General features: G+C 43.1%; 1 protein-coding gene across 4 annotated transcripts; it reads left to right on the forward strand.

The window, feature by feature from the left end:
• The first annotated feature begins 824 nt into the window (after nt 1-824).
• Nucleotides 825-24,447, forward strand: PRUNE1 (prune exopolyphosphatase 1). 4 transcript variants are annotated; one of them, XM_067035464.1, is made up of 9 exons: nt 895-1,080; nt 2,564-2,610; nt 7,851-7,943; nt 8,490-8,692; nt 10,494-10,678; nt 11,646-11,804; nt 12,904-12,998; nt 15,157-15,315; nt 22,585-24,447. In XM_067035464.1, exons 3-9 carry the CDS (start codon nt 7,905-7,907, stop codon nt 23,011-23,013), a joined length of 1,269 nt encoding a protein of 422 aa, XP_066891565.1. In that variant the 5' UTR covers nt 895-1,080; nt 2,564-2,610; nt 7,851-7,904; the 3' UTR covers nt 23,014-24,447. The 4 variants fall into 4 exon arrangements, with proteins under 4 accessions (XP_058936630.1, XP_066891571.1, XP_066891573.1 ...); XM_059080647.2 differs by lacking the exon at nt 2,564-2,610 and having other exon boundaries at nt 825-1,080; XM_067035472.1 differs by lacking the exon at nt 15,157-15,315 and having other exon boundaries at nt 859-1,080.
• The last annotated feature ends 188 nt before the right edge of the window (nt 24,448-24,635 follow it).

A 24,635-nucleotide genomic window follows, 5' to 3' on the forward strand; every position in this document is an offset into this window, starting at 1 on the left:
TCCTTGTTCCCACCACCGGCCTCAGCTTCTCATCTGTCACCTCCTCTCAATTCCTAGCTGGGGGAGCAGGAAAAGCTGGTGTGAGGCTGGTGGTAGGAAATAAAGGGATGGATTAATAAATGGGGGAATATTTGATGATGAGAATACCTTTATTTGCAGTACTCCGCACTACCCTGGGGCTGGAAGGTGGCAGTTAAAGGAGGTAGGAACCCTACTCTACCTTCTGAAGGGCCCTCCTAGCTCTACTTACAGGGCTGCCGCAGGATGAAACTTCAAGCAACTCCGAAGGCTGAAAGAGCAGTTGGAACAATGAGGGAGGCAGGGAGCAAAGAACCCAGGTTACAACAGTCCAGGAAAAGAATGAGACATTTGCCGATGCTGTAGAAAAGAAACAGGCTACAGAAAAGAAGCAGCAGGAGTTGGCGAGAGACTGTAGGTATTAAATAAAGAAGAGAGGTCAAAGACTATTCTAATATTTTTATAACATGGATAATCACGCAATTGGTGGCAATGGGTCAGTTTGGTAAGGAAGAGAATTCGAGAGAGAGAGATGAAGAGCTGTTTTTGCCCAGTGTAATTTAAAATGTCAACCAGATGGGCGGTATAATATATGAAAAGATGCTATACTTAGCCTGACTCAAGAGGGAAAGTTCAGATGCCACAAAGATAGGTTATGTGACACATATACACTTGTGATCTCAGAAAATTCTCCTTCCCTCAATTCTTGGGGCCATTTCGGCGCTTCGAGACTACATTTCCCAGGACGCCCTGCACCACGCCCCATTTCGCGCCTCCGGCCCCCACTTCGCTCCTCCCGTGAGTCCCTGGGCGCAGAACTCGGCCTCCGCCTCTGGGGGCGGGGCGACGTCGGACTCCCGGGGCCCTTGCTTACGCACTTCCTCCCGGGGTCGTGGCCGAGTCGCGGTGTGGAGGGTTCGAGTCCCACCTCCCAACTCGCCTCCAGCCCCTGAGCCCGGGGCGGCGCTCATTCGCCAGTTAACCTCCCCGCGCGAGGGGCGGTGGCACACCTTGGGCTTCACCATGGAGGACTATCTGCAGGGTTGTCGAGTTGCTCTGCAGGTAACGGACCCCTGTCTGTGATCGTAAGGAATGGATCCTGGGGTCCCGGAAGGACGAAGATGTGGGAGCTGGGGAGCCCCGAGGGTCTATGTAGAGGGAACGCGGAATTGTAGGGTGGGGGCTTGGGATCTGATCAGGCTTGGGGCCTGAGGAGTGAGGAACGAGAACCTAGCCCTTGAGAGTGGGAATGCTGTTCAGTCACCCCACTCCTGAGGTGGGGGCTCCTGCCTTTGGGGTCTGCGCGAGAGCGGGGAGGCGGGATTGTGGGTCTGGGTCCTGCCTCTGAGCCGCTGCTCGCTGTCTCTGGGTCAGTTCCGTCAAAAGGATCGGAGCTGTGTCTGCCGCGAGGTGTATTTGTTCCTTTCTCCCCGCCCCTCTTTAAGTTCTCCGCTCACGAGGCCTCCCGAGCCCACTGGCCTCCAGGTGAACCCCGGGGGTACGAGGGAAGCTGTGCCCACGGCTTTGTTGCCTCTGAACGGAGGTTTCTGTTTGGCGGGCCTAATTCATTCTGAATTAAAAGTGGTGGTGTTTCACTTTAAATCTGTTTTTAAGGTAAACACACACAATACTGCAGGCGTGTCTGTTGACAACAACCTGCATTCCTTTGCCTCCAGTTTTCTTCATTGGCCTTAACACACACAAATTACATAAAAATCCGCGGCCTGGACTGTATAAGCACAAAGTGTGTTTGGAATCAAAACTATAAGCATGACTCCTGAATGCTTTGTGGCTTATTTTTGGTACTCTCTGAGCCAGTTGGAACCTCCCAGCCTTGCTGACTGGTCATGCAGCCTTAAGCCGCTATCCCCAGTTAGCAGCAAAAAGCTGGCCAGAGAGAGGCTCCAGGAGGCCACCTGGCCCCCCCTACTTCAAGTTACACTGCCCCTGGAGAAACCTAGACAGATGGTTGACTTTGTTTCCTTTTTAAATATCTTAAACTCTACAAACTCCCCTGGGCGATAAGATTCTGGTCTTTAACGAATCCTAAAAGTCACCAAATTCCTCCTGCAGACTCAGCTGCTGTCATAAATGAATGTCCTCACCTGAAGAGTAGGAGTGAAGTTCAATTTTACACCAATTACACCAAATTTTTCCTTGTGAAATACAAATATGGGGAAAGTTGTTTTAATGCCTAAGGTAATTTGGGACCAATTCATTTTAGTTACCTCTGATTTCCACCACAGGGAGCTCATTGGAGGACTAATATAGTCTTTGTGGCACCATTCCAAGGGCCAAGAAGTTGGATTTTGTTTCCCCCGATAACCCAAATGACCAGTCCGTTTTCCACCATTTGGTAGAGTCCTTGAACCTGAAACCTCACCAGATAGCATTTCATTGCGTGCATCTAGACTACAGCATCTACCCTCCAGAAGTGCCCCAGGTTAAGAGTATATCTTCCTCAGGAATATGAAGCTGAAAAATACTGGATTTTTTCAGTATTACTGATTTCCTGACCTTTCTCTGTCTGCATTCATCCCCCAAGGAGCAAGAACTATATCTTCCTTTCTCTAAACTTGTGAACTTGTGAAGGTGAGGTCATATCTTAGCGCTCTTATCACACAACCTGGCCAGGGCCAGGAAAAATGAGAAAATTAGACTCTAGCAATGTTAGTGGGTGAACTGGTGGCAGGACATACAGGTGGACACCAACAATTTAGATTGCTTTTAACTATAGAAGTAGTAAATGTACATAGGGAAAAATGTTAAGACAAAAAGGATATGAAATTAGAAAAAGAAAAAGATCCTTTTTCTTCTCCCTATCCAGTTCCCCAGAGGCCACACTGTTGTTTCTTGTGTAAAGAAAGACATGATTTCGACAGAGACACTATTAAGTTTGAGTGTTGCTATTAAACCACATATAACTTTTAGGAAATTGTGAATGCTTGCCTTTTACACAAGACAGAAACAGCTGATAACCCAGCCACCTCTCTTGCTGATACCATATTTTCAGCATTTGATACCAGAGAAATTTTCTACAGTCTCTGCCACAATGATAGTAGGTTGTTCCATTTAAAAGAAATCCTGTTTGGGCTTCCCTGGTGGCGCAGTGGTTGAGAGTCCACCTGCCGATGCAGGGGACACAGGTTTGTGCCCTGGTCCGGGAGGATCCCACATGCCACGGAGGCTGGGCCTGTGGGCCATGGCCGCTGGGCCTGTGCGTCCAGAGCCTGTGCTCCTCCGCAACGAGAGAGGCCACAGCGGTGAGAGGCCCATATACCACAAAAAAAAAAAAAAAAGAAAGAAAGAAATCCTATTTAACTTAATGTCCTATTCATGGTGAGTCATCTTTCACTTTTAGTGGGGTAAAAAAATCTTTGCTTCAGGGTGGGGCTACATTCAAGTTTAGGTGTTCATCCAGAAGCTTTGGATAATCTGTGTTGTCTGCATTTCTCAGGAATGAGGCAGGTATCAAGAGTGGCTGACTATCCTTAGAAATTTGCAGTCCTTGCATCAGTATCAGTCAGTCCCATTTTCCCTACTGGGAAGGCTTCTCTATCTCTGGCTCCTTGTCTCCTTTTTTTATTTCTCCCTCATTAACTAATTTGTAGAGTAGGCATCAGACCATATACAGCCTTGGAAGGGAAGTGATTGACTTTGCCAGACCTGAAACCCATCTCCTCTCCCTCCGTGTTGAGGCCACAAAGAACATCAGGATACAGTCATTTCAGCTAGTGGGTTTTTCTTTGTTTTTTGGGTTGTTTTGTTTTGTTTTGGCTTCGTTGGGTCTTTGGTGCTGCGCGCGGGCTTTCTCTAGTTGTGAGCGGGAGCTACTCTTCCTTGTGCTGTGCGGGCTTCTCATTGCAGTGGCTTCTCTTGTTGCGGAGCACGGGCTCTAGGCTCGAGGCTTCAGTAGTTGTGGCTTGCGGGCTCTAGAGCGCAGGCTCAGTAGTTGTGGCACATGGGCTTAGTTGCTCCGTGGCATGTGGGACCTCGTTCGAGCCGGACCAGGGCTCGAACCCATGTCCCCTGCATTGGCAGGCGGCTTCTTAACCACTGCACCACCAAGGAAGCCCCGGGTTTTTTAAAAGAAGAAAAACGTTTATATCTACTAGTGGCTCTCAGATTGTATTTCTTCTGTTGGCAGCTCAGGTTTCCTCATGCTCTAAGTATAGCTATATTTGCCCTGAACTCTTCCTCTGATGGTCAGAAAACTGAGGCTTGTGCTTTCAGCTAGTAGGGGATGGGGTTGGGGTTAAGAGTTAACATGTTTTTCCTAAACAAAGAGGAGAATGGTACCTTGTAAGTTAGGCATCCATATACCCGACTTGCCCAGGGCAGTCAGTTTATTGAGACATAATCATTAATTGCACCCCTTTTCATTCGCATAAGTGTACTGGTTTGAACAACAAAGTATGTAGTCACCTAACTTGTATGCTATGTTAGGATTCGTGATACATGCCCATGAAAAGATAGCAAGCTCCTTAAGATAGTAGTTAAGTTCTGTATGAGAATCCCAAGTGCCAGAAACTGGAAGTGCAGGGTAAGAGACTGCTGTGCCTCGGGTGCAGGGAAGGCTTCACAGAGAGAAGGGGCTTGCGGTCGGGCTTGACTGGACAGCAAGGGCTAGAGAAAGGAGAAGACGGAAGGGAGCTCATCTGTACTACTACAGAGTAGGCTCTTGTGTGCGATCTCATTTAATCCTCATAACAACTTCATGAAATTGGTTACAGTAGTATCCTTATTTTTATATGAGGAAAAAGAGGCTTAGAGAGGCCAAAGTCCCACAACAAGAAGCAGAGCTGAGATTCAGCTCCAGTCTGTGGTCTTTTCAAATGGCAGTTCTGCTGCTTTCAGACAGAGAAGAACAAATAGTGAAAAAGACAGAGCTGGGAATGTGCACATCATGTATTGTGGTTGGCGAATGGACCAGTCAGGGTGGGGTAGTGGTGGGTGCTGACCGGGGAATGGAATGCCACCACCTCCCTTGGTTGTTCCTGTTCCAAGATTTGCTGAAAAGCCCAGAGTATTCCTTTTGTATTAGTTCCTTTTGGTTGCTATCTGAGCTTGACTGAGCACAAGGGGTTAGTCATTCACCTTCCCTCTGGGGGTCATTTCTCCTCCCCTCAGAGCCATGAAGTTGCATTTGGTCCCTACTTTATGATTTTCTGCTTAATCTTGTCTTGGTGCTGAGGATCTGACTGATCCTGATTTGGCTGCCACTTGGAATGAAACAGCACTAACATGAGTTTTGGAAAGATTCTCCAAGGGCCTCTTCAAGCCCAGCAATAGGTCTTTCCCCCTTGCTCTGCCTTTTCTCTGTTCCTCTTCCCTTTATTCTCCAGAGTCAGGGCCATATGGCCTCTCATGTTTGTATAGTTCCCTCTCTAGAGAACATGGTGCCCTCCCTTACTGCTTCAGTGATCAAGTTATCTCAGCAGCCACTTATCTCAAGTGCTTTGTTGCCACTTTGGTCCACAGCCATCTGGGCTGTTCTTGGTATCCAGGAAACAGAGGGGCCTTCTCTGGTATCAGGAGGATGAATTGCAAGTCAGAGGAGTTAATATAGGCCTTGGGTCTTGGGTACAGAATTCTCATATTGTGTTGGCAAAGAGTTTAATATTGAAAAGAATCTTCCCACTCCTGTGCTGTTAATGGGTCTTGGCTGCCACCCTCTTGAAATAGGCTTAGATAAATGGGCACAGGGGAGAACCTAAGGGCAGACTTTCCCCAGAGGCCCTTTGCCCAAAACCTTGACAGATAACCTCTGCCTTTTGTCCTTCTCTCTAGGGATGGGAGTAGGAGATGGAGAAGAGGGTGGTTTAAAAATAAAAACCTTTCTAGTTACGAGATAGGACAATTTATGCCACCAGAAGTCTTCTAAAATTGTCCCCTTCTGGCTTCGGCTTTCTGGGCAAGTGAGCGGAGTGGGTAACAGCTAATACAAGGAAGATGATTCTAGGTTCTTCTAGATTCTCTTTTTTCCTAAAGTTACATTACTTGATAAACTGTTCCTTGTTATGTTTTATTCCTCTGAACACCTTTCCCACTTTTCTAAACTCTTCTATCTAGCAAATCTTCCCTGATTGAAGAAGCCAGAGTGGATTTTCACCTTTCTGTAACCCAGTAGTTCTCAACTGGGGGTGATTTTGCCCCGCAGGGAATATTTGGCAAAGTCTGGAGACATTTTTGATTGTCATGACTGGAGGTGCTGCTAGCATCTAGTGGGTGGAGTTTGGGGGATGCTGCCAAACACCCTGCAATGCACAGGACAGCAGCCCAGTGCTGAAATCAAGAAACTAGTGTGTCGCTTTTGTCTCTCATTCCTTCCTCTCTTTCAGAAGTAGGCTGAGATAGAAATTCAAAAGTAAACTGGTAAGATAGAATCCTTGTGCCTAAGCTGAGCCATAGACTGTATAGTCTCATTCCACCTGGCCAAATGCTTCTACTTGGAATGAAATAATAATTCTTGCAGTGCCTACCCCTTGGGTTGTTTTGAGGATTAAATGATTAGCTAATGCATGTAAAAATATTAGAACAGTACATGGGGGACTTCCCTGGTGGTGCAGTGGTTAAGAATCCACCTGCCAATGCAGGGGACACGGGTTCAATCCCTGGTCGGGGAAGACCCCACGTGCCGCAGAGCAGCAAAGTCTGTGCACCACAGCTACTGAGCCTGCACTTTAGAGCCCGTGAGCCACAACTACTGAGTCCGTGCGCCCAGAACCCATGCTCTGCAGCAAGAGAAGCCACCACAATGAGAAGCCCGAGCACCACAATGAAGAGTAGACCCCACTCGCCGCAACTAGAGGAAGCCCTCACACAGCAACAAAGACCCAAAGCAGCCAAAACAAAATTTTTTTAAATACATGGCACGCTCAATAGATATTTCGAAACAAAACCCCCTCTTTTTGCTATTGTGGGCACCTTTAGGTTTTAATGAATTTTATTTAAAATTCTGGTTGGGGGCTTCCCTGGTGGCGCAGTGGTTGAGAGTCTGCCTGCCGATGCAGGGGACACGGGTTCGTGCCCCGGTCCGGGAAGATCCCACATGCCGCGGAGCAGCCGGGCTTGTGAGCCATGGCTGCTGAGCCTGCGCGTCCAGAGCCTGTGCTCCTCAACGGGAGAGGCCACAGCAGTGAGAGGCCCGCGTACCGCAAAAACAAAAATAAATAAATAAATAAAAGTTGCAGCAGCAGCAGCAGCAACTGTTCTTGCTTTAATCTGAACCTGCTGGGGAAAGTGTCTGTTTCTTGTGTGTGAGAGTGTTGTTTATATCTGGTTATGGTTGAAGCTCCTCTGGGTAGAGGGAGTTTTCATGGACTAGATATCTAAATAATGCACTAGATCTTATTTTTACCTTTATTTTCAAAGTCTGTTCACCTATTCGCATGATTTAGAAGTGCAAGGATTCTTTTCCCTATTTTAAAAATGGGAAAAAAGTACAAACCAGGGTTGATATGGTTTGAATACATCAGCTACCCCAGATGCTTTACTTTTGACTTCTCCTCAAGTGCCCAGAGAAGCATAAGAATCAGAGAATGATTTACTGCTGTTCTTCTGAAAGTTAACATTCAAGGAGACAGTGTAGTAGAGAGGAAGGAGCACTTTTCCACTAACTGGATATGTGTGGAATGCTTAAAGCTTAGCTAAAACACTTATGCCCTCTTAGCTAATATCCTTATCCATGAAATGAGGACCCATAAGACTATTTGACCTACCTCCTCTGCGAAAATCAGTGAGAGGATGTGTGTGCAGCCCTACATGAGTATAAGGTAACCGGAAATGGATAGAGATGCTTTTGTTAATTTCCCACTCTCCTGCCTCTCTAGGAGTCCCGACCCATACATGTTGTGCTGGGAAATGAAGCCTGTGACTTGGACTCCATGGTGTCAGCTCTCGCCCTGGCTTTTTATCTGGCAAAGGTGAGTACCTAGGAACAGAGTGCCTTAAAATGAAAAGATTTGGATTCAAGACCCAGCTCTGCTACTTAACAGCATTTAGCCTTGGGTAAGTCAGATCCCTTAACTTTGCTGAGTCTCCGTCACCAACTATAAAATCTGAAATGATAATATTTTGCAGTGTTGCTGTGAGGATCAAATGAACAAATGTATTTTGAAGGATTTGTAAACTGTAAAGCAATATTCAAACAGTTAACTATTGAATTCCTTATGGGTATCAGTGGTCTGTGTATGTTCCTCATGCCCATGTCAGCTCTGGAGGACTGATATTGCCTTCTCTCCAGCATCTAGAAGTAGGTCTTTTCCATGAGTTGCCTTGTTGACCTTCATGCTATTGCCAAGGAGAGAGGGCAAGGGTCATCCTTTTATTTTGATAAGACTGGGTAACTGCGGCTTTGAGGAAGGCAGTGACTTACCCAAGATCATGTCTCCCTTGGTCCCAATAGTCTTGTGACTTTTCCTGTCCTATTGCAGAACATAACCATACCTTCTTTTCACTTTCCTCTCTAGACAACTGAGGCTGAAGAAGTCTTTGTGCCAGTTTTAAATATAAAACGTTCTGAGCTACCTCTACGAGGTGACAATGTCTTCTTCCTTCAGAAGACTCACATTCCAGAGTCCCTCTTGATTTTCCGGGATGAGATTGACCTCCATGCATTGCAGCAGGCTGGCCAGCTCACCCTCATCCTTGTTGACCATCATGTCTTACCCAAGTAAGTGGAAGAAAGTTAAGCTGATACTTACCATGTGCCATGGGCTGTGATGAGTAAGGTTTTTAAAGAGTAGAAGAAAGAATGTTTTCTCACAGGATCTCGCAGGCTAAGCATAGTTGATGGGTGATATCAGATATAGAAAGACAATAAAATATATTGTCAGTTCTCTAGTTATACAAGTAACAAAAAGAAATAGAAACATGGAGAGTTCAAACTAAAGGATAACTCAGAAATATTATAAATCTACCTTTTGTATCATTGTTTTAAGATTTCATGGCAGATTTATTACAATAGAAACCTTTGAATAATGGTTACAACTGCATTTTTAACTTTTAAAAAGTTAGCAACATCAGGCTTCCCTGGTGGCGCAGTGGTTGAGAGTCTACCTGCCGATGCAGGGGACACGGGTTCGTGCCCTGGTCCGGGAAGATCCCACATGCCGCGGAGCGGCTGGGCCCGTGAGCCATGGCCGCTGAGCCTGCGTGTCCGGAGCCTGTGCTCCGCAACGGGAGAGGCCGCGGCAGTGAGAGGCCCGCGTACCACAAAAAAAAAAAAAAAAAAAAAAAAAGCAACATCATTTCCTCCATAAAGCAATATCTCTTTAATGCTATTTAATAAACGTACACACCTATAATAATCCCATCCCTAATTTAGGACTGGAAAAAAACTGCCAACAAAGCAATACGAGTACAAGACCTTCCCAAGTGTGTCTGGCTCCTGCTAATAGTAATATGAATATTTTTTCCTTAAGCATACTGGTTATAGCAGGACATTGACAGAGGACAGCCTAAGGGTACTAATCCATCTATCCACTAGCTCATTAATAAACTTCTATTTAGAGGACGAAGGTGAGGTAGAATCTCTGTTCTCAAGCAGTTGTCAGTCAGAGGAGGGAACTAGGTAAACAGGTTAAATATGCAAGAGGGGAGTAGAGGGGAGTGTCAGGAAAGGTTTCCTAATGGAGTTGATCCTTGATCTCAGTCTTGAAAGACTAGGTATTTGCTTGGTGAATGAGGAGTTGAGGTAGTTAGGAAAAGCAAAACGCAGGCAGGTATGAAATAGCATGGTGAGTTAGGAGAACTGAATTTGTTTTGCATAACTGGAACATAAAATATGAGGGAGGAGTAGGACATAAAAAAGATAAGACTAGAGAGGTAAGCAGGGGCCAGATCATGGAGATCTTGTAGGCCTTGCCAAGGAGATTAGACTTTATTTTGAGCAGTGGGGAACTATTGTTAATTCTATTTATTCCAGATCCTAGCAGAACCAAATTTGCGTTTTTCAAATGCTCTTTCAGGTAATCGTATGGAGGACAGTTTAGGAGGGCACTAGAAGCAGGTGTTTGGTTAAGGAACTATTGGAGTAGTTCAGATGAGAGAGATTGAGGGCCAAGAATAAGGCAGTAGCAGAGGGTTGGAAAGGAGGGAATGGATGGGAATTGAGCCAGAAGCCACAGGTGACCTGCATGAAATTTGGATATTAAGTGAATTGAGGGAACAGGAGAGATTTAGATGTTGGGTGTCCAGGTGTCAACTGGAAAGACAACCTTAAAGGATATCAAATATGTGGGTGAGATACTGGTAGCAGATACTTCGTCAAATTCACCTATACGGTGTTTAAAGAAGGCTTCAGTTATAGTATTTAAGAGAAGAACTGAGAGGAGTGAGGCAGAGGTAGAAGTGATCAAAGGTCTAAGTGTCTGCCTATGATGTCTGTTTTCTTCATGAGTGAGGTGCAGCTGGAGTGCCCCTACCTATCTTTCTTTCTCTTTTCCCCCACACCTCCCCGCTTTCCCACACAGAAGTGACGCAGCCTTAGAGGAGGCAGTAGCAGAGGTGCTAGACCATCGGCCCATCGATCAGAAACGCTGCCCTCCCTGCCATGTTTCAGTTGAGCTGGTGGGGTCCTGCGCTACCCTGGTGGCCGAGAGAATCCTGCAGGGGGCACCAGAGATCTTGGACAGGCAAACTGCAGCCCTTCTTCATGGTGAGGGTGGCTTGGGGGTTGGGACCTGATTAGTTCCTTTATTCTCATGCCAGAGAAGGGAAAGTGGAGGTCTAGACTCTTCCAGCCTGACCACACCCTCTCAAAGCCATTTAGTAGATATGAAGGAGGGGATTCTTTCAGGGGGCAGTTTGGCATTAAAAAGGCTGTGGGGGGGCTTCCCTGATGGTGCGCAGTGGTTGAGAGTCCGCCTGCCGATGCAGGGGACATGGGTTCGTGCCCCGGTCCGGGAAGATCCCACATTCCGCGGAGCGGCTAGTGCTGTGAGCCATGGCCGCTGAGCCTGCGCGTCCGGAGCCTGTGCTCCGCAATGGGAGAGGCCACAACAGTAAGAGGCCCGTGTCACAAAAAAAAAAAAAAAGTCTGTGGGATACTTTGTCCTTTGAAGGCCTGTGGAATACTTTGTTGGAGAAAGCAGAAAGGAAGCACAGAACAACAGACCTAGAAGCTGCCTATTAGTAGCATTGTATAATGGAAAGAGGACTAGCCAAGAAGCAGGAAATGAATTCTAATACCTTTTCTGCCCAGGAAGTAGTTATATGACCTTGAGCAAATCTCTTAACCTTTTTTGTTCTTATTTTCTCCATTTGTTAAAAAAAAAAAAAAAAAAAAAAAGAGAGATAAAGAGAGAGAATTGGATTAGACTATCTTTTCCAACTGGAATTTGGCCTGTGGAAGAGAGGTCATTTCTCTCTGACTAGGTTTCAAAATCTCCAAGAATTGAGATATTTACACTTCCTTTCTACCTTTTCTCCATTTCCCTGACTACATTTTAGTTTGGATTTGGGATGTCTTACTCAGGACATTGTCCCAGTTTGTTTTGTCTTCAGTGAGTTGCCATACAGTCTCCTTTGGTATTGTGTCCATTTGGTTTGAGGGTTATGCGTGTTCTAGTTGTCAGGAATGGAGGGCCACAGGATTTGAGTTCTGCCATCCTCCTTCTCCACAGGAGCAATCATCCTAGACTGTGTGAACATGGACCTTAAAATTGGAAAGGCAACCCTAAAGGACAAACGACATGTAGAGAAACTAGAGGCCCTCTTCCCAGATCTGCCCAACAGAAATGATATTTTTGATTCTCTGCAAAAGGCAAAGTTTGACGTATCAGGTATGAAGTGTTTGGACAAAAGTCTTGTTCATTATGTTCTTGAATACCATCAAAACAATTTCAGAGCATGCATAATGATTTAAGCTTTATACCAGAAAGAAGCTAAGTAGTGTGTGAGTCTGATCATGAATTAATCAGTCATTTACTGGATTGTTCTATCCTGACTATTGGGTGGATGAGAAGGAATATATTAAGAGTCTCAGAGGTTTCTAGTCTAATTAGAGAATATAGACATATAAATAAAGTATGCTGAGGGAATACAGTCGTCCCTTGGTATCTGCAGGGAATTGGTTCCAGGATCCCCCACAGATACCAAAATCCTCAGATACTCAAGTCCCTTACGTAAAATGGCATAGTATAATGAATACAGTCTGCCCTCCTTATCAGCGAATGTGAAACCCGTGGTTACAGAGGGCCAACTCTACTGAATTATCAGAGTGAGATCTAGATAAATGGTTAGGGAAGCAGAAGAAACATTTAGGGTGAATATACAAAGGACGAAGGAAGAGAACAAAAAACTTCCATGATTTGTTACCCAGCTACCGCCTGTTGACATTAAAAAAAAAAGAGAGAGAGGTCCCACTTGTACTTTTAGAAAAGTAAAACAACACAGAATGGGGAAAATCAGGAGTAAAAGCCTCTCTTCTTCCATTTACCCTTCTCCCCAGAGTCCCTTGCTCTAAAGGTACCTATTGTGACCCAGTAATCGAAAGTAATTTTTTATTTAGAGTAAATTTCTATTGGGACTTCCCTGGTGGTTCAGTGGGTAAGACTCCGCGCTCCCAGTGCAGGAGGCCCGGGTTCAATCCCTGGTCGGAGAACTAGATCCCACGTGCATGCCACAATGAAGATCCTGCATGCCACAACTAAGACCGGAGCAGCCTAAATAAATAAATAAATATTATTTTAAATGAATAAATAAATTTCTATTATATAATTACATCCTGAGTTACTAGCCCTGTTCATTGCCCCAAAGAGAGGCTGAGGCTGTGTTTTTCCTCTTCCTTGACTTATCTTGGTGTCCTCACCTTCCTGGTCTTGGGACCCTGGGTTCTCTTGGTTCTCTTGTTTCACCCTTAGTCTCACATCCACTTTCTAGGACTGACCACAGAGCAGATGCTGAGAAAGGACCAGAAGACCATCTCCAGACAAGGCAGCAAGGTGGCCATTAGTGCAATATATATGGATTTGGAGGTAAGAGCAAGATGTAGGTGTGGATGGAGAGAGAAAACCTTTAGTTTTGTATGTAACCTTGCCCCTCACTCCTGGCTGACCTCCAAAATGTACCTTACCCCTCCTTTTCTCCATCTCTACTCCACAGTCCATCGTCTCTCACTGCACTACTGTAATGGCCCCCATGCTGGTTTCCCAGCTTCCACTTTTGACCCCTGCAAACTGTTCTCCCCACAGCAGCCAGAGTGATCTCTTTAAGACATGTCAGATCCAGGGGAGTAAGCTGGTGGTCTAGTGGTTAGGACTCAGCACTTTCACTGCTGTGGCCTGGCTTCAGTCCCTGGTTGGGGAACTGAGATCAAAAAAAAAAGATATGTCAGATCCTATTGGCCCCCTCCCTTTACTGCCTTTTCATTGCACTTCTAATAAAATCTAAAGGCCTTACAGTGGTTTATAGGGCCCTCCTTTATCAGGCCTTTGTCCTCTTTTCTGACTTTTTCATTCCAGCCCCATTCCTACACTCTCAGTACTGTAGCCACCCCAGTTTTCTTTCTGTTTTTCAGAACCATTAAGTTCACTCTTAGCTTTCAACTCAGAGCCTTTGCACTCCTTTTGCAGAGCTGGCTCCTTCTTTTCATTCAGGACTTAGCTCAGGTGTCTTCTCTTTTAAGAGGTTTTTCCTGACCACCCTAACTAAAGTAATATCCTCTGTGCTCAAAAATCTCTAAATATTACTCTTTTTTTTGTACATGCAGCTTGTGGGATCTTAGTTCCCTGACCAGGGATTGAACCTGGGCCCCCTGCAGTGGAAGTATGGGGTCCTAACCACTGGACTGCCAGGGAATTCCCATTTTGTTTTCTTCATAGCACTTAGCACACTGAAATAATCATGTTTCATGGTTTCCTTGTTTATTGTCTATATTCCTCTGCTAGTTTATCAGCTCCACCAGAGCAGAGACCCTGTTTCTTTTGTTTCTGCTGTATCTCCAGCACCTTTGACAATGCCTGGCACATAGTGGATGCTCAGTGAATTTTGTCGAATGGGTGAATGAATATAACTCTGATAGTGGTTTTTTTTGTTTGGTTTGGTTTTTTTTTGTGTGTGTGGTACGCGGGCCTCTCACTGTTGTGGCCTCTCCCGTTGCGGAGCACAGGCTCCGGATGCACAGGCTCCGTGGCCATGGCTCACGGGCCCAGCCGCTCCGCGGCATGTGGGATCTTCCCGGACTGGGGCATGAACCCATGTCCCCTGCATAGGCAGGCGGATTCTCAACCACTGCGCCACCAGGGAAGCCCGATAGTGGTATTTTAATACCTGGTTCCATATCTTATTGGTTTAAATCATTCAACTGATCTGAACACGTACTCTCAGACTGCACAGCTTTCTCCTAAATAACATGTAAAAATTTTTACTAAATAATTAACTGAAACAGAATAGCACGTCCTCTTCCCTTGCTACTCATAACCTAGTTTGGTAACCAGACATAAGAACACAAAAGGCTTGCTGAGTACCATAATCATAGTACAAATTGACTCATTAGAAATGCTAAGGATAAAGAAAAGCCCTGATCTAAAGCAGCTGGTGGTATTATTCATTGGAGGAAATACTGTGTGAGATTTTGGAAAAGAATATAGATAGATAGACAAAGAATGAAGAGCCAAGGATGCAGTTGTCATGTGTCTGTACTTATTTGTATGCACCATTGTTCTGTTTTAGAATAAAAATACCCTCAAGGCAAAGACCTTGCTTGATTGATTGAAAGAGCAGGATAGCCTTGGACATACAATGCACATTACATACATTATCATTTTTTAATTCTTAAAACAATCAAGTTTGGTAAATAATTTATCCTCATTTTACAGATGAGGAAACTTAAGTCCAGGGATCCTTGATCATATAGCTGATAGGTAACAGAGCTGATTTTCAAACCAATTCTGTCTGAACCCAAAGCCTCATTCTGTGAGGCTCATAGAATGGCCTCATAGAAAGGCTCATTCTCCTCATTCTATATATTGCCTTCCAGCACATAAATAGCACAGAGTAAACATTAGATACCTTTTTTATGGAGTACAAGTCCCAGGTTAACATGCAAAGAAACCCTTCATAAGCATCTTCTGTTGAGGGTGATAATGAGGATCCAGCAGCAGCCCTCAACCCTGTCCATTTCTTCTGTTTTAGGCCTTTCTGCAGAGGTCTGGCCTCATTGCAGATCTCCACGCCTTCTGCCAGGCTCACAGCTACGATGCCCTGGTCGCCATGACTATCTTTTTCAACACTTACAATGAGCCAGTGCGGCAGTTGGCAGTTTTCTGTCCCCACACAGCACTCCGAGTGACGGTGAGTCCCTGTCCTTTCTCCAGCCTGAGGACCCTACAGAGTTCTGCCTGTACACACTGTCTCGTGCTGTAAAGACCTCTCCTTCGTTCTTGTATTTATCCAGAGGTCCTTGATCTGTTTCCAGAATCTCCACTACCTGCTTTTTTCCATTCTCTCTATGTGTGAATATCCTTAATCATACTCTTGTTGAGAAAGGGAGATTCCAAAGAGAATTAGAGACACAATTCCAACTTAGAAGGAATTGAAATCAGGTTAAAAGGACGTGTTATAAATCTGAAGTTAAAACTTGATTCTTGGTTTAATCATTAATTCCTCACCCCTGAAAATCAATTCCTTTCTTTTTACCTTATTGCCTTGAAAATTGGAAACAGATGAGAAACCTTTTCTACTACTTAACCAGTTTGTGCTAACTCTGTAGAGAAGTGGTCTACAAGCAGGTTTAGTTTTTTTCCCTGATCTTCCATTTGGCCACCTTCCCCACCTCCTCCCCTTTCTTTTCCTCTATTGGTTACTGATAAGCCCAGGGAAGAATTTAAAAGTGGACTTAAGGCAGTCCAGGGATTCTTCGGATTTCTTAGCAGTGAGGACTGCTGAAGACTGGTCTGAATACAGCTGGATAATCTTTTTTGTGCATAAAAGGTATGTCCGCCCCTTCCCACCTCTCTTTGCCTTTATCTTCTCCTCCAGGAAGCAAATGTAATTTCATTCAGGGGAAAGTAGTTTGGCATTGTGAAAAGAACTACAGCCTTTAAAGGCAGATAGATAGGCTTTTCTGTCCCAGATTTGCCACTTACTTGCTCTTTGACCAAAGGCAAGTCAGTTGGCTTCTGATTCTGTAAATGTCATATTACCACCTACTAATCAGTGTGATGTAATCATTAAACATAATGTCATATGTAAGGTTCATTGCTAGGCACAATGTTATCTTACTAATCATGTCATGAAGGAAAGGATGCTTTGACCGTAAGAAATACCTCTCCCCACCTTCCTAAATCTCCCCTCCTTCTCCCTGCCATGGTCCCTCTGGAACTCTGTAGGTATCTGATAACTCTACCATTGCCCAGGCTGCCTCTGTGCTGGAAAATGGTAGTCCTCTTTTCATGGTCTGCCCTGCCGTTTCCTCTCTTCCTCCTTTGTTAGGAATAGTATAATATAGTAATTTAGAACACCAGCTCTGATGACAGACCTGAGTTCAAGTATCAGCTTTGTTTCATTCAAACTTGACCTTTGGCAACACATAATAATCAAACTGACAATAATTAAAGACAAAGAAAAACTATTAAACGCAACAAGGGAAAAATGACAAATAACATACAAGGGAACTCCCGTAAGGTTAACAGCTGATTTCTCAGCAGAAACTCCACAAACCACAAGGGAGTGCCATGATGTATTTAAAATGATGAAAGGAAGAACCTACAACCAAGATCACTCTATCTGGCAAGGATCTCATTCAGATTCGATGGAGAAATCAAAAGCTTTACAGACAAGCAAAAGCAAAGAGAATTCACCACCACCAAACCAGCTCTACAACAAATGCTAAAGGAATTTCTCTAAGTGGGAAACACAAGAGAAGAAAAGGACCTACAGAAACAAACCCAAAACAATTAAGAAAATGATAATAGGAACATACATATAGATAATTACCTTAAATGTGAATGGATTAAATGCTCTAACCAAAGGACACAGTCTTGATGAATGGATACAAAAACAAGACCCATATATATGCTGTCTACAAGAGACCCATTTCAGACCTAGGGACACATACGGACTGAAAGTGAGGGGATGGAAAAAGATATTCCATGCAAATGGAATCAAAAGAATCAAAAGAAAGCTGGAGTAGCAATACTCATATCAGATAAAATAGACTTTAAAATAAAGACTGTTACAAGAGACAGGAAGGACACTACATAATGATCAAGGGATCAATCTAAGATGAAGATATAACAATTATAAATATATATGCACCCGACGCAGGAGCACCTAAATACATAAGGCAAATGCTAATAGCTATAAAAGAGAAAATCTACAGTAACACAATAATAGTGGGTGACTTTAACACCTCCCTTACACCAATGGACAGATCATCCAGACAGAAAATTAATAAGGAAACACAGCTTTAAATGACACAGTAGACAAGATAGATTTAATTGATATTTATCGGACATTCCATCCGAAAACAGCAGATTACACTTTCTTCTCAATTGCACACAGAACATTCTCCAGGATAGATCACACCTTGGGTTACAAATCAAGCCTTGGTAAATTTAAGAAAATTGAAATCATATCAAGCATCTTTTCAAACCACAACACTATGACATTAGAAATAAGTTACAGGGAAAAAAATGTAAAAAACACAAACACATGGAGGCTTAACAACACATTACTAAATAACCAAGAGATCACTGAAGAAATCAAGGAGGAAATAAAAAAATACCTAGAGACAAATGACAATGAAAACACGATGATCCAAAACCTGTGGGATGCAGCAAAAGCAGTTCTAAGAGGGAAGTTTATAGCAATACAATCCTACCTTAAGAAACAAGAAAAACCTCAAGTAAACAATCTAATCTTACACCTAAAAGAGCTAGAGAAAGAAGAACAAGCAAAACCCAAAGTTAGTAGAAGGAAAGAAAAAGATCAGAGCAGAAATAAATGAAATAGAAACAAAGAAAACAATAGCAAAGATCAATAAAACTAAAAGCTGGTTCTTTGAGAAAGTAAACAAAATTGATAAACCTTTAGCCAGACTCATCAAGAAAAAGAAGGAGAGGACTCAAATCAATAAAATTAGAAATGAGGGACTTCCCTGGTGGAGCAGTGGTTAAGAATCCACCTGCCATAAATGCCAATCGACACATGAATGGATAAAAAAGATGTGGTACATATGTACAATGGCATATTGCTCAGCCATAAAAAGGAATGAAATTGGGTCATTTGTAGAGACATAGATGCATCTGGAGACTGTCATACAGAGTGAAGTAAGTCAGAAAGAGAAAAATAAATATCGTATATTAACGCATATATGTGGAACCTAGAAAATGGTACAGATGAACTCGTTTGCAGAGCAGAAATTAAGACACAGAAGTAGAGAAAAAACGTGTGGACACCAAGGGGGGAAAGCAAGGGGGGTGAGGGTTGTGGTGTGATGAATTGGGAGATTGGGATTGACATGTATACACTGATATGTATGAAATGGATGACTAATAAGAAAAAATAAATAAATAAAAAATAAAAAAAGAATCCATCTGCCAGTGCAGGGTTTGATCCCTGCTCCGGGAAGATCCCACATGCCACAGAGCAACTAAGCCCGTGCACCACAACTGCTGAGCCTGTGCTCTAGAGGCCGTGAGCCACAATTACTGAACCCACATGCCACAACTACTGAAGCCCACACGCCTAGAGCCTGTGCTCTGCAACAAGAGAAGCCACCACAATGAGAAGCCCGCACACCACAACGAAGAGTAGCCTCCACTTGCTGCAACTAGAGAAAGCCCACATGCAGCAACGAAGACCCAACACAGCCAAAAATAAATAAATAAAATAAATAAATTTTTTTAAAATAAAATACAATTAGAAATGAAAAAGGAGAAGTTACAGCGGACATCGCAGAAATACAAAGCATCGTAAGAGACTACTACAAGCAACTCTACTCCAGTAAAATGGACAACCTGGAAGAAATGGACAAATTCTTAGAAAGGTGTAACCTTCCGAGACTGAACCAGGAAGAAATAGAAAATATGAACAGACCAATCACAAGTAATGAAATTGAAACTGTGATTAAAAATCTTCCAACAAACAAAAGTCCAGGACCAGATGACTTCACAGGTGAATTCTATCAAACATTTAGAGAAGAACTAACACCTATACTTCTCAAACTCTTCCCAAAAATTGCAGAGGAAGGAACACTCCCAAACTCATTCTATGAGGCCACTGTCACCCTGATACCAAAACCAGACAAAGATACTACAAAAAAAGAAAATTACAGACCAATATCACTGATGAATATAGATGCAAAACTCCTCAACAAAATACTAGCAGACAGAATCCAACAACACATTAAAAGGCTCATACACCATGATCAAGTGGGATTTATCCCAGAGATACAAGGATTATTCAGTATACGTAAATCAATCAATGTGATACATCATATTAACAAATTGAAGAGTAAAAACCATACGATTATCTCAATAGATGCAGAAAAAGGTTTTGACAAAATTCAACACCCATTTATGATTAAAAAAAACCTCTTGGGCTTCCCTGGTGGCACAGTGGTTGAGAGTCCGCCTGCCGATGCAGGGGATACGGGTTTCTGCCCCGGTCTGGGAAGATCCCACATGCCGTGGAGCGGCTGTGCCCGTGAGCCATGGCCGCTGAGCCTGCGTGTCCAGAGCCTGTGCTCCACAATGAGAGAGGCCACAACAGTGAGAGGCCCACATACTGCAAAAAAAAAAAAAAACTCTTCAGAAAGTGGGCATAGAGGGAACCTACCTCAACATAATAAAGGCCATATATGACAAACACACAGCAAACATCATTCTCAATGGTGAAAAACTGGAAACATTTCCTCTGAGATCAGGAACAAGACAAGGACGTCCACTCTCACCACTATTATTCAACATAGTTTTGGAAGTCCTAGCCACAGAAATTGGAAAAGAAAAAGAAATAAAAGGAATACAAATCGGAAAAGAAGAAGTAAAACTGTCACTGTTTACAGATGACATGATACTATACATAGAAAATCCTAAAGATGCCACCAGAAAACTACTAGAGCTAATCAATGAATTTGATAAAGTTGCAGGATACAAAATTAATGCACAGAAATCTCTTGGATTCCTATACGTTAACAATGAAAGATCAGAAAGAGAAATTAAGGAAACAATCCCATTCACCATTGCAACAAAAAGAATAAAATACCTAGGAATAAACCTACTGGAGGAGGGAAAAGACCTGTACTCAAAAAACTATAAGACACTGATGAAAGAAATCAACAATGACACAAACAGATGGAGAGATATACCATGTTCTTGGATTGTAAGAATCAATATTGTGAAAATGACTGTTCTACCCAAAGCAATATACAGATTCAGTGAGATCCCTATCAAATTACCAATGACATTTTTTACAGAACTAGAACAAAAAAATCTTAAAATTTATATGGAGACCCAAAAGACCCCGAATAGCCAAAGCAATCTTGAGGAAAAAAAGCAGAGCTGGAGGAATCAGACTCCCTGACTTCAGACTATACTACAGTAATCAAGACAATATGGTATTGGCACAAAAACAAATATAGATCAATGGAACAGGATAGAAATCCCAGAGATAAACCTGAGCACCTATGGTCAACTAATCTATGACAAAGGAGGCAAAGATATACAGTGGAGAAAAGACAGTCTCTTCAATAAGTGGTGCTGGGAAAACTGGACAGCTACATGTAAAACAATGAAATTAGAACACTTCCTAGCACCATACACAAAAATAAACTCCAAATGTATTAAAGACCTGAATGTAAGACCGGACACTATAAAACTCTTAGAGGAAAACATAGGAAAAACACTCCTACACATAAATCACAGCAAGATCTTTTTTGACCCACCTCCTAGAGTAATGAAAATAAAAACAAAAATAAAGAAATAGGACCTAATGAAACTTAAAAGCTTTTGCACAGCAAAGGGAACTATAAACAAGTGAAAAGACAACCCTCAGAATGGGAGAAAATATTTGCAAACTAATCAACGGACAAAGGATTAATCTTCAAAATATATAAACAGCTCATGCAGCTCAATATTAAAAAAACAACCCAATCCAAAAATGGGCAGAAGACCTAAATAGACATTTCTCCAAAGAAGACATACAGATGGCCAAGAGGCACATGAAAAGCTGCTCAACATCACTAATCGTTAGAGAAATGCAGATCAAAACTACAATGAGGTATCACCTCACACCAGTTAGAATGGGCATCATCAGAAAATCTACAAACAACAAATGCTGGAGAGGGTGTGGAGAAAAGGTAACTCTCCTACACTGTTGGTAGGAATGTAAATTGATACAGCCACTATGGAGAACAGTATGGAGGTTCCTTAAAACACTAAAAATGAAAAAAAATTTTTAAAAAAACAACTAAAAATAGAATTACCATATGACCCAGCATTCCCACTACTGGGCATATACCCAGAGAAAACCATAATTCAAAAAGACACATGCACCCCAATGTTCATTGCAGCACTGTTTACAATAGCCAGGTCATGGAAGCAACCTAAATGTCCATCGACAGATGAATGGATACAGAAGATGTGATACATATATACAATGGAATATTACTCAGCCATAAAAAGGAACAAAACTGGGTCATTTGTAGAGACGTGGATGGACCTAGAGACTGTCGTACCGAGTGAAGTTAAGTCAGAAAGAGCAAAACAAATATCGTATATTAACACATATGTGGAATCTAGAAAAATGGTACAGATGAACTGGTTTGCAAGGCAGAAATAGAGACACAGATGTAGAGAACAAACGTATGGACACCAAGGGGGGACAGCTGGGGCGGGGTGGTGGTGGGATGAATTGGGAGATTGGGATTGACATATATACACTAAATGTATAAAGTAGATAATTAATAAGAACCTGCTGTATAAAAAATAAATAAAATTCAAAAACAAACAGAAACAAAAAAACCTTGACCTTCGGCAAGTTATCTAATCTAAGCCTCAGTTTCCCTACCTGTAAATGAGGGTAATAGTAATACCAACCTGTAAGGTAGTTGTGAGGATTAAATGAGGAAATTAATATTTGAAAATGGCCAGACATGGCACGATGATGCCTGGCATACTTCCTACCCCTACTTGATCTATTTATTCTTTCTGCCTGTATTCTTCTCCTGACCTCAATATAGTAGATGCTTGTCCCATCTCAGCTGAGGATAGAGTTCAAGTTTTTGAGCACAGGAATACCCTTGGAAATAACAATATCTGAGGAGCTGGGAGTCCCAGGTTCTGGTTCAGAGTCTACCATCATCTACATTCAAGGCACTTAATCTCTCTGGGCTTTGGTTTACTTATTAATAAAATGAAATATATCATCTCAAATGTTTCTTCTGTTTCTAAAATACTATGTGTATTAGGTGATGTGCCTTTGTTGCAAGCAATAAAACAATCCTAGATGACTTAATTTTTAAAAAATATTTTTTCTCCTCTCTAAGAGAAGTCTCTTAGAAGTCTCAGCTTTTTGCTTCACCACCTTATATACCACCTCCCCATCTTGTCTCCTTTTTAGGTCTGTGGAGCCCTGGAACGCTCTCACTCTCCGTCCCTGAAGCTGACCCCTGCCCCAAGCATCCACCCTAACCTCCAAGCCTATCTTCAAGGCAACACCCAGGTCTCTCGAAAGAAACTTCTGCCTCTGCTCCAGGAAGCCCTGTCAGCATATTTTGACTCCACGAACATCGCTTCAGGACAGCCTGAGACAGAGGGTGTGTCCAGGGAGCAGGTAGACAAGGAATTGGACAGGGCAGGTAACTCCCTGATTCCTGGACTGAGTCAAGATGAGGAGGAGCCTCCACTGCCCCCCACACCCATGAACAGCCTGGTGGATGAGTGCCCTCTGGATCAGGGGCTGCCGAAATTCTCAGCCGAGGTCATCTTTGAGAAATGTAGTCAGATCTCACTGTCAGAATCTACCACTGCCTCCCGGTCCAAGAAATGACTGTTGGGAGGGGAGGGGGAAGTGAGAGAGGTTGCTTGAACCACCCTGAATGCATGTTTTGAGATGTTTCAGCAATTTTGTCTTCATTGTTCCAGGATCTGGTATACTGTTCTCATAAACCTAGGAGGAGAAAGAAGTAAAAGAAAGCTGAGCTGGCTTTCTACCTTTTCCCCACAGTCTCTACCAATCAAACAAATTTTATTATTTAATTCAACTCTTTAAATCTGCTCTGACTCTCCTCTATTTCATTTGCCAGGGTCATGATGTGATAATATACACAGTTCCAGCGGAGTGGCACAGAAAGAATGTGTACCCCAAAAGTGCCCTAAGTCAGGCTTTTTAACAGAACCAGTATTTCTTATGGAACCAAACATTCATTGTCTCCAGTGTTCATTAATTCTCCTATGAATTTAAGTATTTATTGAACACAATAACCTACTTTTAGCTTCTTCCAGTTTTTAGCCTTTAGTTGATTTTCACCTCCAAGACTCCTCTTTCTGTCCCCAATTAGGTGATGGTGTCTGATTCCCAGTTTGCTAAATTTCTATTCTGAGCTTATTGTGACTGTTTCGGGATTGTTTGGGAGCAGATTGGAGGCCATTATCTTCTGTCCTGATCAGCTGGCCTGACTCAGTTTCTTTGGATCCCTCTGACTCAGAGCCACAGGGACCCTGAATATACTCAGAAGACCCATGGTTCTTGAGAGTTCAGGAGACACCTGGGAAAGCCTTAAGACCTCATGGGCACTCTTCGCAAAAGACAGTAGAACTACAATGAGACCCCTGGCTCTGTCGATTTCTTATCCATCTCATTTTCTCCTTGGGCATAGTAGAAGGAAACATGGAGTTCATACCGAGTGCCATAAACTGTGTGTCTTTTGTCCACACACTCACTCCTCTAGATCTCATTTCCCCATCTGCAAAACTGATGTTCCCTGGTTTCTGTGATCTGCCTGTTGCCACACCATCCTTTCTTGCCTCTGCTTCTCTGGTTTTTTGTTTGTTTCTTTGTTTCTGTTTCCCTGGGAATGCTCAGGGTCACTGAATTGTCTATTTGTGATTGTACCAAGGTACTCAGCCTCATGTAGCATATACAGGGGTATGATTCATACCATAGTGACCCAGCAAAGAGCTCCCTTCCACTGACTTGTTCTGCATGTGTAGAGTCTCCCTTTTCTCTTCAGACCAACCTGTTCCCCCTTTTTCTACCCCACAGCTCTGTTCCCTGTAAGTTTTCAACAGTTTCGCTGAACAGTGGGGTATGTGGTTTTGGCATGATGTCTTTATATGAGGGAAACTGACTTCACTTTGAGGGGATGTTTGTAGCCATTGGAAGGTAAAATAGTGACGTGATTACTGAACCAAAGGAATTATGTTTTGTAACTTGGGTACTTTTATTTTGCATTTTGTTAAAGTATTAAATACTTTTTTCCTGTTTGGGGCCTTATTGTCTCTTTTTACAACTATAATCAGGCCTTTCCCTCTGATAATTGTTTTAACCTCCTCAAGATTCATTTCCCTTCTTTCTGCTGTACTTACTGTCTTCCTTCTGTTGACAGTAAGGAGCAACAGTCTTATGTCTCCCCTCATCCTCAGCCTTTCCTTTAATTTGTTTCTTCTAGA

The sequence above is a fragment of the Kogia breviceps genome, chromosome 1 (genome assembly GCF_026419965.1).
Source record: "Kogia breviceps isolate mKogBre1 chromosome 1, mKogBre1 haplotype 1, whole genome shotgun sequence".
NCBI classification, from domain to species: domain Eukaryota; kingdom Metazoa; phylum Chordata; class Mammalia; order Artiodactyla; family Physeteridae; genus Kogia; species Kogia breviceps.

Coding starts and splice junctions, on each gene's coding strand:
- PRUNE1 (XM_059080647.2), top strand. CDS start 1,042: ATGGAGGACTATCTGCAGGGTTGTCGAGTTGCTCTGCAG. Junction 7,944..8,489: donor TGGCTTTTTATCTGGCAAAG/GTGAGTACCTAG, acceptor TTTCCTCTCTAG/ACAACTGAGGCTGAAGAAGT. Junction 12,999..15,156: donor CAATATATATGGATTTGGAG/GTAAGAGCAAGA, acceptor CTTCTGTTTTAG/GCCTTTCTGCAGAGGTCTGG.